Consider the following 19240-nt stretch of genomic DNA (forward strand, 5'->3'; position numbering starts at 1 on the left):
TTTATGGACCTTGATAAACTGTGTTTCCTTATTTTTTCGTAGTGTAAGATTCTTTTACAATTATGGGCTTACTTGATGTACATTTACGACCTATATTCTACTACATTATAAAATTACATTATAAGTATGAGTTTGTGTGACGAATATCTATGATCTCTGTTCCCTATGCTACATTTCTTTGTTTTTGAACACTCATTTACTCATTCAAATGTTTGTCATGTATCATCTGAGGCTTACTTATGGCATCACTGGTCAAAGCGAATGAGTTATCTCAATCTCTGTTAACTGAAACCAGACTATTAGGTGAAGGATACATTGGTGAGGCTAATTCGGGGTACACAATTTTCTGGAAAGGAAAGGATGCAGGAGAACTACATACCCATGGTGTAGGATTTGCAGTAAAAAAAACGTTGTGGAACAATATCGATTAACACCCATTGCTGCCAATGAAAGAATTATGACTCTTTGAATTCTTCTCACTTGAGACAGATTTGTCACCCTAGTCCCTGCCTCTTCTCCCTCTTTAGACTGCAATTAAGATACAGAGAATCAGTTCTACCATCAACTGAACAATGTTCTCATCAAGACAACCACTAAAGACACACTCTTGTTATTTGACAACATCAATGTTAAGAGTGGGAAGAGAGGATTTTTTTTGTGAGGGGGAGGGGGGGGGGGGGTACGACGACAAAGGAGCTGGAAAGTGCAATGCAAATAGGCTCCTACTCCTTGGTGTCTGTGCTGAGAATGAGCCTTTTATCGCAAATATGCAATTCTGCTCATCTATTAAGACTACATGGATGCATCCACATTCCAAATAATGGCTCCGCATTGTCTGTCATCACTCAGCAGCATTACAAGAAAGATATGCTAATCACAACAACAGCTCAAAATATTGACCACTACTGGACTGATCACAAACTGCTGGTTAACAATCTGAGGATTTGCATACATTGTGAATCAAGATACTACTTCTCAAATCCTTCCAGTTGAAAATTCAATGGAAACAGCCTGCAGAATAAAACTGTCTGTGCTTCTTGCAAAACACATTTTTGGATCAACTTAGCAAAATGCCAGCTAATACAATAGTTGTTGAACTGGAACGAACTTCTTAAGAAAAGGCCACAATCTAAATATTAAAGAGGATGTCACTGGTTTTGATGCAAAGAAGAAAAACGACTGGTTTGGTGACAGTAATGAAGCAAATAAAAGCCTAGCAAGTGTCAAGAAGAGGTATGCTTACCTATCTCTTACTCAAGATCCATCCTCCACAGAAAAGAAAACACGACATAAAGCAGAAATTTCAAACTGAAATAAGAACAATCAAGAACAAATAATGGCAATGAAAAGCCAAGGAACTCCAAAGTCTGTCACATGCTAGGGACTTGCCAAGTTTTACATCTGAGTAAAAGAGATGTATAGACCTCCAGTTTCTCGTTAGGACTCCTGAAAGTAACCAAAGAGTATGACAATCTTCACTCTAACTGTCAGGATGACAGTTACATCTTCATTTGCTGCAAAGAGCACATCAGCTCACTGTGGCTGACATTGTTCTCAAACATGTCCCACAACACCCAACACAACCTTGGATGGCAGTTCCATAAAAATTTCATGAATTTAGCAAGACTAGATAGTATGAAACCAAAAAAGGTACCCAGATCTGACAACATACACATGAAGATCATTCAAAGTACTGGCCTTCCTCTAACAAGGCTTTTCGACCTATTCCTCCTAAAGCAAGAAACCCGTAAGATACAAGCTGACATGAAGAACTCCACAATTTCCACCATTCTTTTTAAAAAATGATCGAAGAACCTGCAGTGATTAATATGACATATCCTTGCTCTCTGAGGCTGGCAAAATGATTGCTAAAATTCTGTTAACCACTTCACTCTTTTTCCGAAACTGTACTTCCTGAATCCCAGTGCAATTTCACCCCCTCCAGAGGCCCTATTGATATGATCTTCTTTCCATGACAACTATAGAAGTGCAGGAAACAACAAAAGCCTGATTATCAGTGTCCTGTGACCTAGGAATGGCCTTCGATACAGTGCTTAGAGAAGCTGTGTGGAAGGTCTTAAAGATGTTTTGGCTGTTCTGAATACTTTGTTGGACTGATTACAGCTCTCTATGATGACATGCCATAATAAAACATCGGACAAATTCCTTATTATTAATAGACTCAAACAAGGACGCGTTGAAGCGCCAAAATTGTTTGCCCTGTATCTCTCACCCTTGCTATATGAAACATCTGTAAAGAATACAGGTGTTGAATTTAAGATACAGATTTGATGGGGGACTATTTAATCAGTCCAGACTTCATTCTGGAAAGTACACAAGTTTCACCCACATAACTGAAATGCAATACATAGACAATGTTTCTCATACAACCACAGAGCTACATTTGTGTGTAAATTGTTTCAATAGGGCGTATGAATGGTTTGGCCTGAACATCAACAGCCCAAAAGCAAAAAAACTCACACAGTCATCTCCTGATCAACCTTTCACCTTTCATTATCACTATTTCCAGCACACCTTTGGAACAAGTACATCACTTTCTTTATCTAGGCACTAAACGCTCACCAGAACACGACATGGAGAACAGAATATACGCTGCTCATGTTGCTTTTGGACATCTCACACATCATCTCTTCCTTAATAAAGAACTGACACTTTGAAACAAACTGATGGTGTATCAAGCAGCTGTTGTTTTTACTCTATTCACGGTTGCAAAACTTGTGACGCTGTACTGCCAAGATCTTAAGAAACTAAAACCTTTCAACCAAAAGAAGCTTAAATACATTATGAAGGTCAAACAGGATGACCTCATATCATCAGAAGCTACTAATTGTTCTTGAGATGGCAAACACATACCGTACAGAAGCTACCATCATTATGTCACCAATTCATATAGATTGGGCACCTCCATTGGATGAGAAACGACACTCATTCGATAAATTTTGTACACTTAAGTAACAGGCCTACTTCAGCTGCAGTTTTACATTTTGCGCAGGAATGTCGGAAAATCGAATATAAGAAATACCAGAGATGATGAGCTAAGCCATCATAGGCATCTCCACAACAAAAATGTGATGCCATAAAGGAAATACAAGATAAAAATGGAAACTTGGCTACAAGTATCAGCCGACAATGTAGCATGTATCATGACCACAGCAGCTATGACTCTTTAGGCTGTCAATTACTGATCCAGACTGTGCTCAAAAGTGTGCCCTATAAAGGTGACCACACACAACTGCAAACTTGGAAGGCATGCATGATGGAGCACATTGTGCAATCATACTGACTGCCTAGAGGATAATTTTGCACAAGCACTGAAGCTGCTGGATCAGGTATAAATCATGAAAGCTTGTGCATGCATGCAAAAAAGCACATGCTTGAGTGTGGGCACCATCAGATTTATACTAGCAAAAATGAGTTGCGAGATAATCTTAACAGCGCCAGTACATCATACTATGGGAAGCAAATCGATCATAACTTTTAAAGTTTATTCCACTATACGAAAGGCAGCTTTGCTTCACGAGCACTAAATCACGAAGCCAATTACAGTACACAAAGAGGGACATTGTGTAAGTCATACTTTTAACAAGACAAAGCAATTAAAAAGATATGCTCTTACAGAAAAAATATGGAAGAGAAAAAATGATAGGTATTTATTAATCTGTGGCAGGAAGAGATTAACATTACAGATGTGTATTTGGAGGTTCACAGTGTCTTAATTGTGATTTTGGGGCATTATTTCTGATTACAAATCAACGCGAACTATGTTCCAAGTTATTACACAAACTCCTTAAATTTTGAATAAAAGCTTCTCAGTAACAGCAGTCAAAGACTTGTGCTAAATGGAGTCGCCCTCTTCTGCCAACGATCTCATTAAAGAGGGTAGAGGAACAGACAGATGTTGAGGGGCCACACTTGCTCGTCAGATGGGAAACTGCGACTAAAAGTGCAAAAGAATCAGCAACTCTCAATAGCATGAATATGCAAAAGGCTCCAGAAACCATAACATCAAATATGTATTATGTGTAGCCACACTAAAACATAGACTAATTGAAAAAAGGCATCGTAATGACATCTCCATTCTGGATCAATCCTCCACCTGGATCTCTGGTAGAGGACTGCCGAAGGAGAGATTATCATGAGAAAAATAACCAACAAAAGGGAAACATTCTATAAGTTGTAACATGGGATGTCAGAATATCAATTTAGGAGAGAAGTTACAAAATCTGAAACTGGAAATACAAAGGCTAAACATAGGTGCAGTGGTGGTCAATGAAAACAAATGGAAAGAAGATAAGGATTCTTGTTGAGACAAATATATAGGGTAGCATTAACAGGGGTACAATTCACAGTGACTATAAGACAGGGCAGAGAACAAGATATTGTAAACAGTTCAGTGATAGGATTATTCACATAAAAACAACAACAAATCAAACCAACTATAGTTCAGCTACACATACCGATGTCAGAAGCAGGAGATGAAGAAAGTATGAGAGCACTGATCTATCATCTAAATATGTGAAGGGAGATTAAAACACAATTACATATCATGAGGGATTGCAACATTATAACAGGAGAAGTAACAGCGGACAGAGTTACAGGATAATATAGGCTTGGAACAAGAAATAAGAGAGGGGAAAGACTAATTGAGTCCTGCAATAAATTTCAATAAGCACCTCTACATACTGGTCAACAACATGGCTGGAGAAATGGAAGGTGCCCATGATTATAAGGAAAATCTCGACATGTCCACCTTGGGCTCATCCAGCTGCTCATTGAGAAGTAACAGGAATTTAGCTTTCGGGTATCTTTTATGCCTGTCACAAAGTTTCCTGAAATATGGGAGAATAGACTGCAAAAAACAACGAGTCAGCATTATCAGGTCATGACTCCTTTATAGTAAGTTTCACATTTCCAGCTCGTATCAGCTTCATACGAAAAAGAGAAACATAAGGCACTTCTGCACTCCACATAGCAGGTCATAATGGGTGGCAACAGCTTGATGTGTGGTGCATAGCTGTCAACCTCATTGCAAGCAACTTCCAGTATATCTTACATATTTTCTCAAGAATGCTTCCACCATTACAAACTATTTCATTACATTAGCTATATTCTGAATGCAACATTTATGACCTAAACTGCACCAAACGTAAACTGACCAGTGACTACATTCTTCAATGAAACCTTTTCTAAGTATGTCCAGTGGTTTACTTATTTGCAAAGTATCAGAATAACTACGACAATAGAGAAGACAAATCCAGTTTCAAGTTGGACATGGGACTATAAGATGAGGAACTTTTTTTCCCACGAACAGTTTTCTTAGGCCCATATTACACCGTCAAAGATCTTTGACAAATCTTTCATAAAAGCTATGACCACTATCTAACTTTTATAAACGGTATGATAAAAGTGCTCCAGTACACTGTCAATTTATGTAGCTGTATTACTATATTTCCTGAAATTTTTGTGCCTGTAAGGACCATTGTGACTCGATGCCAGGATCCTTTATTGCACAATCAGTTTTGGTCCACAGACCATCATCAGGTATCATAAAATAGGTACAAAAACTTATAAGGTGATAATAAATAGTGTTGCAAATAATATAAAATCTGTGACTAAACACTGTTGTCAAGCAGTAGTATAAATTACTCATCAGTAGTAAAAATGTGACAGACACCGCTTTGCTTCGTGTTATATTAACAGTCAGCTTAACAACATTATGAGAGCAGTTGTTTGACATTATGCTGACTGCACAGCTATGAATCATGAAGTTTTATAGATATTTATAAGCTCTGGGGCACCACCTTCTTAATTATTTTTTTTACTCCCTTCTTTGGGGGCTCCACCTTCTAAATATAATATATATATATATATATATATATATATATATATATATATATATATATTTTCGATCAACTGAAGTGTTTCTTTTGTTACCCAATATTCCTTTACAGTTACCTTCCTTGTGCCTATTTTTGTCTCTCCAACTTCAGTGGTTGCTATTTTTAGAGATGTCGCACTGATGGAGTCCATAGAAAAGTACTTGAAGTGACATAGCTGTTAACACTCGGATCTCAGCGATACAACACTGACACATCCGTGTCATATTCCCCATTGCTGGTTGCTCCATGCAACTTTATCTGAAGATACAAATTTCAAGTCTGTGATTTTCTGTCAAACATAATTAAAGAACTCAGGTTATGAGCCCAGGCAAACGCATACATACGGTATCTGTTTCATTACTGTGAATTCATTGCTTTTGATCGGAGTTTTATTCGCATGAACTGTGATGCTCTAGTTCTGGAACCGTTGTATTTTGCTGGTCTATTGTGGAAAACCTTCGTTTTTATTTTGATCTGAGTATTTTAAGTTTGACTTACATTCAACCTACACAAAGATGGATAAATTGAAAACATACAGTATCCAGAAATTTGACAGCAAAAATTTCCAACTGTGGAAATATCAGTTGCAAATTATTTTTCGTGCTGAAAAAGTGCTTGATATTGTTGAGGGAAACTGAGGCCAAATGAAGCTGTTGAGAGTCAAACCACTTGGGACAACTTACATGTGAAGGCGATCCTCATTCTATCTACTGCGATGGAATTTGACCAACTGCAATCTTTTAAGACACACACACACAAATGCGGCATAAATGTGAGCCAGACTAAAGACAATTCATGAACAGTGATCTGCAGTTAATAAAGCGGCCTTGAAGCAGAAATTTTTTGACTGCAGAATGTCGCCGACAGACACAATCATACAACATATCAGTCAAGTTGAGTCCCTGATACAAGCATTAGCTGATATTGGGGAACCTGTTACAGAAGTCGACAAAATGGCTAAAATTTTGGGAAAGCTGCCAGCAAAGTTTGCAATTTTTTCAACTACGTGGCATTTGTGTGCTGAAGACCAACAAACATTCGATAATTTGACTTTAATGTTATTGAAGGAACAACAAAAACTTTTACAACGTGATGAAACCTCAACAGCCTTCGCAGCAAATGTGGGCAAAACATGCAAGTTCAGTTCAAACACTGGTAACAACAGTGTGTCTAACATGGACAGCAAAAAAGAAGTTGGCTGTTATTACTGTTACAAAAATGGACATTTTAAATCTGAGTGCAGAAAACTTTTGGCAAAACATAACACGAAAACTGATACGTTTAAGCAGCAAGCTTCGAGTGCATAACACACACGTTTTTGCTCCAGGTTGCGAAAAAATTTGGTTAGCTGACAGTGCTGTGTCAAAATGTATGATGTCTCGCAAGGAGTGGTTCAACACATTTAAGCCAGTTCAGTTAGATGTCTCATTTGTTCAAACTGCAGACAACTTGAAAGTCAAAGCAGAAAGCATTGGTTCATTTGAAGTATTGTCATTAGTTGAGGGCACATGGCAACTTCGCATTTGGAAAAAAAAACATTATATATTCCTCAGTTAAAGAAAAATTTATTTTCAGTGGGAGCAGTCACAAAATGAGGAATGGAAGTTATTCTGATGACAAGAAAATGGGAAGTTCACAGTTCAGGTCTAACTGCAGCAGAAATTAAGATGGACAATCAGTACTATCAAATGTTGTTTAAATGTCCAGATCTACAACAGGCAAATCCTGCTTCCCTGAATTCCATGCTGATATGGCATGAGAGCCTTGGGCACATTCATTTCAGCGGTCTCAAGAAATGCCTGATCTGAGCTTAATACCTGGTTTCAATATGAAGAAAGTTGAAAATCTTCATTGTGAACCATTTAAGTATGGCAAGATGAAAAGAAAATCTTTTAATTCAAATCTGGAATCAAGATCGAAAGTTCCTGGTGAATTTATTCATGTAGATTTGAGTGGATGGATGAGAAAACTGTCTCTTGGAGGTGCACATTTCAACAATGATTGCACTTCATACAGGTTCGTGTATTTTCTTAAAAAGTTAGCATGAAACTTTCCCTGTGTTTTTGGAATTTCAGAAACTGATTGAAAAACAAACTGGAAACAAAATCAAAGTTCTGAGAAGTGACAATGGAACTGAATTCGTAAATAAGCAATTTGAAGATTATTTCATGCAATATGGTATAATACATGACACAACAAGTTCCTATACACCACAGCAGAATGGTTAAACTGAACGAGAAAACAGGTCCACTGTTGAGTGTGCACGCACTATGTTATTAAGTACCAACTTGTCTCACGAATTGTGGGCAGAGGCAATAAATTATGCTGCATGTATCTTAAATCTGTGACCATGTAAAGCAAACGACTATGGTTTGGAAAACCTCCTTCTTTAGGACACATGAGGAAGCTTGGATCAGCAGCATACACACACACATTCCTAATAAATTTAGATCAAAATGAGATAGTAAATCAAAGAAACTGATCATTGTTGGCTATGGTACCAATTATCGCCTCTACAATCCTGAGTCAAAGAAAATTACAATCTCCTAAACTTTTCTTTCAATGAAGAACAAACCCGTAGAGTAAACATAGAGCAAAAATTGTCTTTGTTGTCATCCTGTAGAAGCAGCTCAAGTTAAAATAGTGCAATCGTTTTATCTGGAAGATAAGTGGGATTGCTCTTGGCAGAGCAGCAACAAAAAAGACACTATAACTGTAACAGCTGAAGGTAAAAAAGTTGTGAAAGTGCAGAGGTACATGACTCACAGTATTAAAGAAACTTTTGCAACTATCCAGCTTCACATATTGGAAGATCAAAATTTTATGGACTACAACCTAAGTGGGTAGTTCCACACCCAGCTAGAGATGCCTGTTTATGTGTGTACTGGCTGAATTTTGAACTTTGTGTGGTAACTTTGAAGGACTGACAGGAGCATGTGACACATTGACACCTTGGTTGGGCATGTAAACTTATTAGTAGTCTGTGACATAAAGCAAGAGACTTGTTTCTTTCAAGAATGTGGTGGCTGCCCTGGAATGGGAGGACTGTCTTCACAGGCACTTCACCTGGAAAATGTAGCAGATAACTATGCAAAAATTACATATGCGACATGGGAGGAAAATAATCTAATTAAGAAAACTCGTGCCTTTCAGAGTTTCATTGATGAACTACGTAAATGGTCAGTGAAAGCAGTAACACACCAGCACCTGAAGAGACTGGAACAACAACACATTGCAGAAGAGCAAGGGTGTGTACGGGCTGAAGAACTATATTTAGTGCTTCACCATGATTTTGCTGAGAACTGGTCTGTAATTCTCCAACAGGAGTGACATATTTTCAAAACAAGACCAAATCCTGTGATGACACAGGAGATGACTCAGCACACGCCTTGTTAGCAAATACACAAAATTCTTCAACTGCAACAACTGCAAACAGGGGCAGAGAAGATCATCATTATTTCTTATGGTGCTCATAGTAATTTTATGGATCATTACCAGTTGTTTGAATTGAGTAAGTCTCTTGTGCCAACTAACTGGTTATAGGCTACAGTGCTACTGGTCAAGGAAGTGGCCTTGTGATGATGTAGGAGGCTTGCTGAAGCACCATGCTACAAAACACAATTTCCAGACCAAACACAGCTGTGATTCAGAATTCTGAGGGTTTTATGAGAGTCATGAAATTTTACACAGGCACAGTCCTCATTCTTTTGTCCAAAGAGGAAATCAAAGAATTCATGAGCTGAAAGAAGAGGAGTGGTCCAAACAAACTACTCCTGTGAAAGGAATTCAGAAGACACATTTCTGGACTCAAAGTGATGGGCAAACACAGATTACATGCAATTTAAAGAGCAAGAAAGAAGAAATTTCATTTGTTCAGCCAACAGCAGGATAATATTCAGATTCACAACCTGAGAACTAGGTAATGTAGACAAATGTAATGTATTGCGAATACATAGAAAGAAGGATCCTTTATTGTATGATTATATGATAGCGGAACAAACACTGGTAGTAGTTACTTCTGTTAAATATCTGGGAGTATCCATGTGGAACGATCTGAAATGGAATGACCATATAAAATTAATTGTTGGTAAGGCGGGTACCAGGTTGAGATTCATTGGGAGAGTCCTTAGAAAATGTAGTCCATCAACAAAGGAGGTGGCTTACAAAACACTCGTTCGACCTATACTTGAGTATTGCTCATCAGTGTGGGATCCGTACCAGATCTGGTTGACGGAGGAGATAGAAAAGATCCAAAGAGGAGCGGCGCATTTTGTCACAGGGTTATTTGGTAACCGTGACAGCGTTACGGAGATGTTTAGCAAACTCAAGTGTCATACTCTGCAAGAGAGGCGCTCTGCATCGCGGTGTAGCTTGCTCGCCAGGTTTCGAGAGGGTGCATTTCTGGATGAGGTATCGAATATACTGCATCCCCCTACTTATACCTCCCGTGGAGATCACAAATGTAAAATTAGAGAGATTCGAGCGTGCACGGAGGCTTTCAGACAGTCGTTCTTCACATGAACCATACGCAACTGGAACAGAAAAGGGAGGTAATGACAGTGGCACATATAGTGCCCTCCGCCACACACCGTTGGGTGGCTTGTGGAGTACGAATGTAGATGTAGAAGGGGAATGTTTGTGGCGTGTATGTATGACAGTGACTGGTGGATTGCAGAGATTATAGATATCAGTTATGAGTGAACTGGATATAGGTTTCCAGCTGAAGGACAGCAACAATGCCATCAGTGCTCACTTCCTGTTCACAATATTTTGAAGATTGTAAGTGCTCCAGTTCCTATTGGTTCAACAGGAAGTCATTACTCTATATCAAATGAAGACACTGAAGCAGTGGACACATTTTTAGTTCATTGACTGGCTAATTCAGTACAAAACACAGAGCACAGAAATCGTATAAATTGAAACCTTTAAGTCTTTGGACCTTTCACATACATTTTGGAGTCTCATACTCATTTTTTCAAAACTAAAATTATGTTAAATAAGGCTAGGTTTTGTCTTTATGAGCCTGTTATGTAATAATGTGGTAATAAAACAGGTTTTAATTGTGACAAAAATTTCAGTTGTTTATCAAACCTGTTAACCTAAAGGTGGAAGCTCTCATTTTCATGGAATGTAGCACTATATGGTACTAATCAACAGAAAAACATCCAATTTCCCAAAAAAAAAAAAAAAGATTTCAATAAATTATAAAAAATTTCAGAACGCTATAGTAAAAGAACTTTGACAGGTAAGTCCAATAGAGGATTTCTTTGTAAGGAAATACGGAAGCGTCCGATCCCACCCGTCTGCTTTGACCCATGACGTCACAAATATGGCAGAAACGACCATAAACCATGATTCCAATACGGCGCATATGAAGTCGGTACATACACATTACGAGGACGAAAATACATCGAAAAACAAACACACGTACTTTCCATAAAAAGCCTAATGACACTAAAGGGACAAGCGGAAATGGGGTGTTTTTGGGTAGAGGCAAACTAAATATAAACAAATTTAGACACCTACCCCCATACAAAACCACACACAACAACGAAAAAAACCGACATCACAAAATTCCCCAAATACCACTAAACACAATATCACCTGGAATCGGACACTTCCCTTGACCTGTATAGCTCAACAGCAGCTCCCGATCCCATAAATTAAGATCAAACACTTCCCTTGGCCTATATAGCTCAAAAACATCCACAATACCAATATCAACGTACACAGCCACACATTGGGATCGAACACTTCCCTTGACCTGCGCACTGTTAATTTTATCCGCCATATCCATTCCTGAACAAAAAGAACAACTGATTAATTTTAGTAAAACTACCACACGATGTACAGTGAACAACATTAAATTAACCTTCACACTAAATCGCTAACTCACCGAAACTAATTCCACTGCAAACGCAGCCGACACTCGAACATTTTTGCATAATGAGCAAAAGCAAACTAAGCCCATTACACCACACAAACGAAAACCCTGAACATACCACCAAAGAGCACAACAAACTACAACACGACGACATCTACAAACACGCCACACCCACAAACCAAACTCCGCGCCATATGACGTCACACACGACAACACTCTTATGTCGCAGGTCAAAGCCGACGCGTGGGATCGGACGCTTCTGTCGAGCCCTCTGTACTCATTAAGCAATTAACTTTCAAAAAAAAAAAAAGTATCCAGAACTGTTCCAGAGATACAGCATTTTCAATTTTTTTCCAAAATTCGCATCTACAAAATGGCATGTGCAGTGTCATCTTTGGAGGCCTTTATCTCAGAGCAGAATTTTTTTTGGAGAAAAATAAAAAAAAATGTGTGTACTTACTTCGTCCTTCATTTTAACATACGCTAAATTCATTAACATCTGAGACTATAAAGCTAAGAATTTTTTCTAGCCTGCCTGAATTAATGTGGACTATGCCCAGCAGACTTATTCACAAAACATTTAATTAGCGACACATTCATATCAAACAAAAGAGCTCTGCCAATGATCTCAAAACAAAATCAATAAAACAAGAGTGGGAGTTTTGACAGCAGTGAGTTTGTTGTATTGAGCTTTCTAGTGGCTTCATTATCAGTTTTCATGGAGTGAGTGCGCCAGATATTTATGTTCATTCTGTGTGCTGCCATGTTCCATGACATTATAAAATTATATCTTTGTTTTTTTTGTTACAGTTACGGTGTAACTTTTGGTTGCAATAGAGAAAGGAGCACTAAGTTATTTTTACTCAAATTTACCATATTTCGCTCTGTGATGTTTTGCCAAACATAATTGAAGACATCAATTAGATGACTACCAGTTTGGATAGTGAGATACCCAAGAGGCAGTTGTGAAACTGAACTTGACTTAAGAAAAAACAAGGCACATCCATAGGAATTGCCAGCCTAGAAAAAGTATGGGTAGTAAAACAGAGCACACGATGTTCAAGCATTGCAAAGTCCAGGTTGAATATCAACAACTATGAAATGGATAAGTTGCTAATCACTGTAAAGATGACACACTGAGCTGCAGACAAGCACAATAAAAAGACTGTTACACAATGAGCTTTCAGCCAAAGCCTTTTTCAGAAAAGAAAAGAGAACACATACACCTCACCACACACAACCACTATCTTTAGCACACTTACCAGTGTAATATAAGCCTGATTATACTAGTAACTACTTGCAATGTGGTGGTGCATGTCATTAGCAGACACAGCCACCCACTTTTGGCCCAGTTATCTGATGCTTTTTTGTTTGTTGTTGCCTGTTGTTTTATTGGTTGTGGTCTCCAAAATTATTCACTGGCAATTACAGGTACTAGCATTTGTGGCAGTGTCTATTGCCTCTGTATAACAGTCTGTATTTCATGAAAGTTTCTTGAGGGTAGAGTATGTCGCAAATACTTGGGGCTGAAATGCTTTCAATGCATTCCTTGCTTCTGCATATATTTCTCTGATAACCTTCTGTTCCTAATTTTCTTCTGCTCAGCGAACATAGTGCAGTCCTTGTGCCACAATTGGGAGGGTGTCAAATCATCTGATGCAAAATGGAGGAGAGGGCATAACATATCAGCGTGAAGTGAAACTAATCCATTTTACTGTTAGGTAATTTACTCCCACAAAGAACTGTTACGGATCTTAACTGTGGCCAGTTGTAGCATGAGATAGGATCATCCCTCTAGACAGATCCTGCTTCAAAGTAGGGAGACATTGTTGAACTGTTTTTCTGGTTACTGAGGGTGGGAGCTTAGATTGTGCTGCATACTGGATGTACGTAAGTCTAGTAGAGATATCGGGTGTACTGAAGACTGTAAAATACTTACCGTGCGTTGGGCTATAAAAGACTGATCGAGTATTTCTGTGACTGCTGCTTCCTCCAATGTCCCAAAATTCAATGAAGTACGTCTTCTGGTGTTGTGTTCCTTCCTTATATTCATGCAGCTTGACTTCCACAGAACAACCGACAGTCCATGATGGGTTAGAGATTGGTTGGTTATGGCAAATTAGGTGCACCAATGAAGATTTTCCTACTCCTGCAACAAAAAAACGAGCCAATTAATGAAGTTTAATTTACTTTGAGTGTTCAGTAGGCAAGTCAATACAAAAAAACACACCCGAGTCACCTACTACTATGATTCTGACTTTCTCTACTGATGCCATGCGAATAGTTACCAAACAAATTATAGTTTACCAACACCTCACGCCAATGAACACGCAACACTCTTCGCAAGCTCGCTGCTAAAAATATCTTTCGTTCAGAGATGACCAAATGCCAGAAAGTTAAAACTTCTTTCGTGTCTAATACGTTTGACTGTCATGTATAAAGATTGGATTATATTTGCAATGGATGTTAAGGAAAATATAAACACGTATTATGACGCTATTTTGTTCCTAATAGGAGGGCTTAAGCATTTTTAAACATGACATGTATCCCCTTAACCGCACTACTGGAATGTCTTGCTAGCTAATGTGCTTTGAAAAAACCAGGGAAAGCAGTAAATGAAGATTCCAGCTAAAGTGAACTGCTGTGTGTTGGTGGATACAGAAATTTTTAGTGACTAATTTTTGGATTGGAAGATTTCCCAGTACAGTCTGTCATATTGACGATGGTGGTGAAAGTCTACATATCAGGAATTTCTGGTAATAAGGAGGTGCGTACCCATTTCGCCGTGACTGTTCTCATAGCAAAAAGAGGTGTGCCCATGCACCGTAGCGAAAATGACGACAAACTTTAAGAATGACAGGAGTGAATCTTACCAGTATGGTTTAAAACTTTCAGATTTACGGTCGAAGCATATTCGTTCGTGATGATTATCTGCACGTTACATTTCATGTAGGTTGAAACGAGTTTTGTTTTGACAGGTCAAAAAACGCCAACAGAGGGTTCAAATGATACTGGACAGCAAAAGTATAGAATATGTAACTGTGGATATAACAGAACCGGGAAATGAAAATGAAAAAGAATTTATGCAGCAAAACGGCAAGGCAAGATCGTCTAAATACCCACTGCCGCCTCAATTATTCAACGAAGAAGAGTATTGCGGTGTAAGTTTCCTCGGAAATTGAATCCAGTGTTTTACAAAGATATCTGGCCATTTGCTTACTTTTTTTTTCTTTAAATTACAGGATTACGAAGACTTTGACATGGCAAATGAAATTGATGAATTGGAGAAGTTTCTGAAGATGACACCGGCAGTTTCCAAAGCGGAAATAAATTTAGAAAAATCAGAGACTTCAGCAGACGAAAACGTTGTTGAAAATGGTGAACTGAACGGGAATACAACCAGCCGAGAGGTAAGAAAGTTAACTTATAAAATACAGTTCATTTACAAATATCGATGTTACAGTCCTTACCTTATTATCTAATATATAAATTACGATAATTTTACCATCAGTTTTAAGTAACGTTTTAAAATTCAGAACTCGTCAGAGAAAAATGAAGATAAGGAGGCAGCTGGAAGTGCAGCAGACGAAAGGCGAGAAGAAAAGACTGAGGAAGCAGGTGACCAGCAAAATGAGGAAGAATAAGGTTAGCAATTCTCTTGGTCATGTGTGGTTATTAAACTGATAAATGCCGTTGATCTATTTCGTTTTCTTAAATGACTGGCATCATAAGTGTCTCATGTTTTGCAGTGAACATGTTAAAGCTGCAGCACTGCCAAAGTTCGTCTTAAAAGGCCTAAATCTGTCACCAAATTTCATATCTGAGAGCAGTGAGCAAATTTGACTAATCAGAGGTATTGACGCTGCATCTTTTAAACTGGCAGTTTGTCATAAATTGCTTTCATTTGCTTTCGGACAATAGATAAAGAATAATAATACTAAGCTAGAAACTGATACAGATTTTCAGTTAAATGGATTCATCGAACAACATGTCGTGTAATTTTTTTACACTTTGTATTATTTATTTTAAGAGGCTTATTATAGCAGTTTTACTTTTGTATGATACAGTAATATTTATCTGTATGTTATTTGTACAGTACTGGTGCTGGAAAAAAATGAACAAAGCAATAGATTATATATTTTTTCATGTCCTGTTGATTAGGTACATCTCCGTTGACATTTCACGTTTGCTCTCTTTCTTCGACTGCTCTCTCTATTTTGACAAAAAAAAATATATTTATATGTGGTCTGAGTGGTGCAGAAGTGGCTACATAATCATGTAAATGACATGTTATTCAGAAATCTTAATCTTCAGTGCACATAGATTTTTAATATAGACATTGAAGACATAGTTATTTTGACCATGGATTTATTGTTTTTGGTTTTATTTTAGCATGTAATTGGTCACATTTATCTGTCTAATAAGAAAGACTGCAGAACAGGAAATACCTGAAGCATCACTTAATTGGAGAGCTTCATGGTATGTTGCACTAATTGTGCCAAGTGTTCACACTCCGGAAAGTATGAGTCATGCTCCACATGAGATAGCATCACATCCTCTTCTGCAGGTTGCTGCCATAAGCTGAAAAGCTGGTTTTATTTCTTATTAACAAATATACATTCAGCTATTTCACAACAATGAATATCTTCAGTAACAAGATTGCTGAACTTTATTTTATTGTGACAGTATATGTTTGAGACTTGCTATTTCCAGTTGTTTGTTGTTGATAAATTTGGACCTCGCACCCTTATGCAAAATTAATTATGTGTGATGGTTATGCTACAGAGCAACTCCAATACCTCTTACGTTTTAACTTGTCTATGTATCTAATATTCTTATTACATTCGCTCATATACAAACACAGTTCCACATGATGTCCTTAGTACATGATATGTGAATCACATTGTAATATATATAAAAGAATCAATGTATCTTGATATTTGCATTATACTGAGACATTTACAGTGACAGTTTGTCTTAATAATGCTTAATGAGTATAATGGTGATATGTGTTCCCATGATTATATAAATATATATATATACCCAGATACATTTTGAAGCTCTGTATTAAATAATAAATTTTTTTTTAATAATTCAAGGCATTTTCAATTTATTATATATTTCCTGATCATAGTGAATATCATTTTGAACTCCCAGTCTTAGCAAAGAGGTATCTTCCATAAACATGTTTTCACAATGCTTTCTCGTGATGAGATTTATTTTGCAATCAGGGAATTTATATTACTCACAATGTGTGTTCCTACAATAACAGCAGAGATCAAAAGTATAGATTTAAATGTTAAAAGACTCAAATTACGAAACCACAAGAAGCTGTAAATGGAATCAAGTAGAGAACGAAATTTTGGTAAAACCTACATGACTGGGTAAAAGATAAAATTAAATCAAATGTGCAGAATGAAAGGTAATGCATTATAAGTCCTATATTCTTCTCATAAAATATTAGCTAATTTAAACTTCAAGCATTGTACTTGCATGTCTTGTCAATGTCCTTGTGAATTGACCAAAAGAAACTATACACTATTCATGACAATACAAGCTTAACAAACAATTGATAATGATTGCAGTGCAATAAAAAGTTCTGTAAACAGTAAGAGTCAAAATGTTAATTTCTTTAGACAATTTTGGATAACATCTATAGGAGTCTTCCTAGTTTTTTTATAATCATCCATATTTTTGTCTTGTAAGGGGTGCTTGATATTTTTATGTTTATGTTGTAGTATTGATGAATGAATAGAAATTTCTATTTGTAGATTTCCTTTTGTAAGCAGCAACAAGTGGAGGAGGTGGGGGAATGAGGTTTGTGCCTCTTGCAGGAAATATTGTTTTTGAAAACACAGGGTACTCATTTAACACATCCCTCCTCCACATAACTTTTTTTTTTTTTATTCAGCACAGTTATTTTTGTGCTAGTGGGAAGATATATACTGGATGTAGTAAAATTGTCTTAAAGGTACAAGCTGTGAGGTGGGGCAGTGGTCAAGACACTGGCTTTGTTAGGAGAAAAGGGATACAATTCCCCCATATGGCCATCTAGATTTATATTTTCTGTGGTGTCCTTGATTATTATGAGGCAGCTACTAGGGTAGTCCCTTTGAAAAAGGACAGTCAATTTCCTTCTTCGGTTCAATCTTGTCCTCTACTTCTAATGACCTCATAAATGGGATGTTAAAATTTTTTCCTTAAATCAAATACTTAACTGTCATGTTTTAGCTTTTTCTTTAGCCTCCTGTTAGCCATTTTCAGTTATGATCATTACTGCGACATCACCATAAAGAACAGCTGAACATGGTAAAGCAGAACATATCATTCACATACATTAAAAAAACTTAACGTCCAGCTACAGAACCATCGGACACCTCTTAAAAGTTAGAAATTTGGAGTTGTTATGGGTACGTTTTATCAGTTGTTTTGTAATCTAAAATTTTTATGCAACGATACCACAGTTTACATACATGAACACAAGAACTGGACAATCAAGTGATATACCTTACAGTAGGCTAGCTAAGGTTCATAATAGCATCAAATACCTAGGCCCCTACTTTTCAACAAACTCCCAAATGCTGCCTATTCAGTCCGCCATAGTACATTTAAACAAAGGAGTGGTTTAAAATCAAAGCACGTTATTCCATAAGAGTATGAGGCGTCAGATTTAAGTGACATAAAATCTGACTACCATCATAGTAAGTTGTAATAAATCGCTTGTTAAAAGGTTCCTGCATATATAATTTTTGCGTATGTAACTGTTTTACAGATATATTTTTTAAAAAATTGTGTGCTTCATGTCTCTTAGCTATCTACATAAATAATTACACCAATGACATGTAAAATGTACGAACATGTATACATTCTAAATTTACAGAATTAAATTGGTCAGATCACGATTATTTTATGGTATCTGGTACATAGGAGATAAAAATTTTGCAATACGGGAACTAATTTTATACAAAAAGGAATAAACATTGCCTGTATTTTTTCCCACAACTCTATTGCACTTCTGTATAATTTATAGTTACTGGCATAAGGAGACTACAAACTGTTGTTTCATTTAAAAGAACATATTTATCATGCATGTGATTGAATCAGTTGCCAAGCAAATTATCTCACCATTGCTGGATAGCAAACAGCTCTTTCAGAGATGGAATTTTTCCAGAAAAACAGGCCAGTGTCACTGATGTCAGGTTACTAAAAATCCTGAAACTGCCTTATGTATAATAGATTAGTTGATTATCTAGAAAAATATAACATTCTTACACCATCACAGCATGGTTTCAGAAAGAGTAAAGCTACAGAATCAGCAATTGCCAATCTGACAGAATGTATTATACAGTCTTTTAGATGAACTAGATGCATCTGCAATGTTTCTGTGTCTCTCCAAAGCATTTGACACTATTGTGATATACTGATAAGAAAATTGGAAAACTATCATATTCAAAGG

The 19240-nt window shown here is 37.1% G+C and overlaps 2 protein-coding genes across 3 annotated transcripts in view; one reads left to right on the top strand and one right to left on the bottom strand.

Annotated features, from left to right (window-relative positions):
- LOC126284174 (rab-like protein 3) overlaps positions 1–14278 on the bottom strand; it is a 57555-nt gene extending 43277 nt beyond the window's left edge. The window contains exons 1-2 of one of the 2 annotated variants that reach the window (XM_049982910.1): positions 14015–14278; positions 13724–13933 (exon numbers count right to left, since the gene is read on the bottom strand). In XM_049982910.1, coding sequence (XP_049838867.1) covers positions 13724–13933; positions 14015–14060 — 256 coding nt within the window. In that variant the 5' untranslated portion in view covers positions 14061–14278. The remainder of the gene's footprint in view (positions 1–13723; positions 13934–14014) is intronic. The other variant, XM_049982911.1, reaches the window with a different exon arrangement.
- A 52-nt stretch (positions 14279–14330) lies between these two features.
- LOC126284177 (SH3 domain-binding glutamic acid-rich protein homolog) lies at positions 14331–16878 on the top strand. Its single transcript, XM_049982916.1, has 5 exons — positions 14331–14551; positions 14763–14945; positions 15027–15194; positions 15321–15429; positions 15534–16878. The coding sequence occupies exons 1-4, from the start codon at positions 14507–14509 to the stop codon at positions 15426–15428; spliced, it is 504 nt and encodes a 167-aa protein (XP_049838873.1). The 5' UTR covers positions 14331–14506; the 3' UTR covers position 15429; positions 15534–16878.
- Positions 16879–19240: the final 2362 nt, after the last annotated feature.

Source organism: Schistocerca gregaria, chromosome 8 (genome assembly GCF_023897955.1).
Source record: "Schistocerca gregaria isolate iqSchGreg1 chromosome 8, iqSchGreg1.2, whole genome shotgun sequence".
NCBI lineage: Eukaryota > Metazoa > Arthropoda > Insecta > Orthoptera > Acrididae > Schistocerca > Schistocerca gregaria.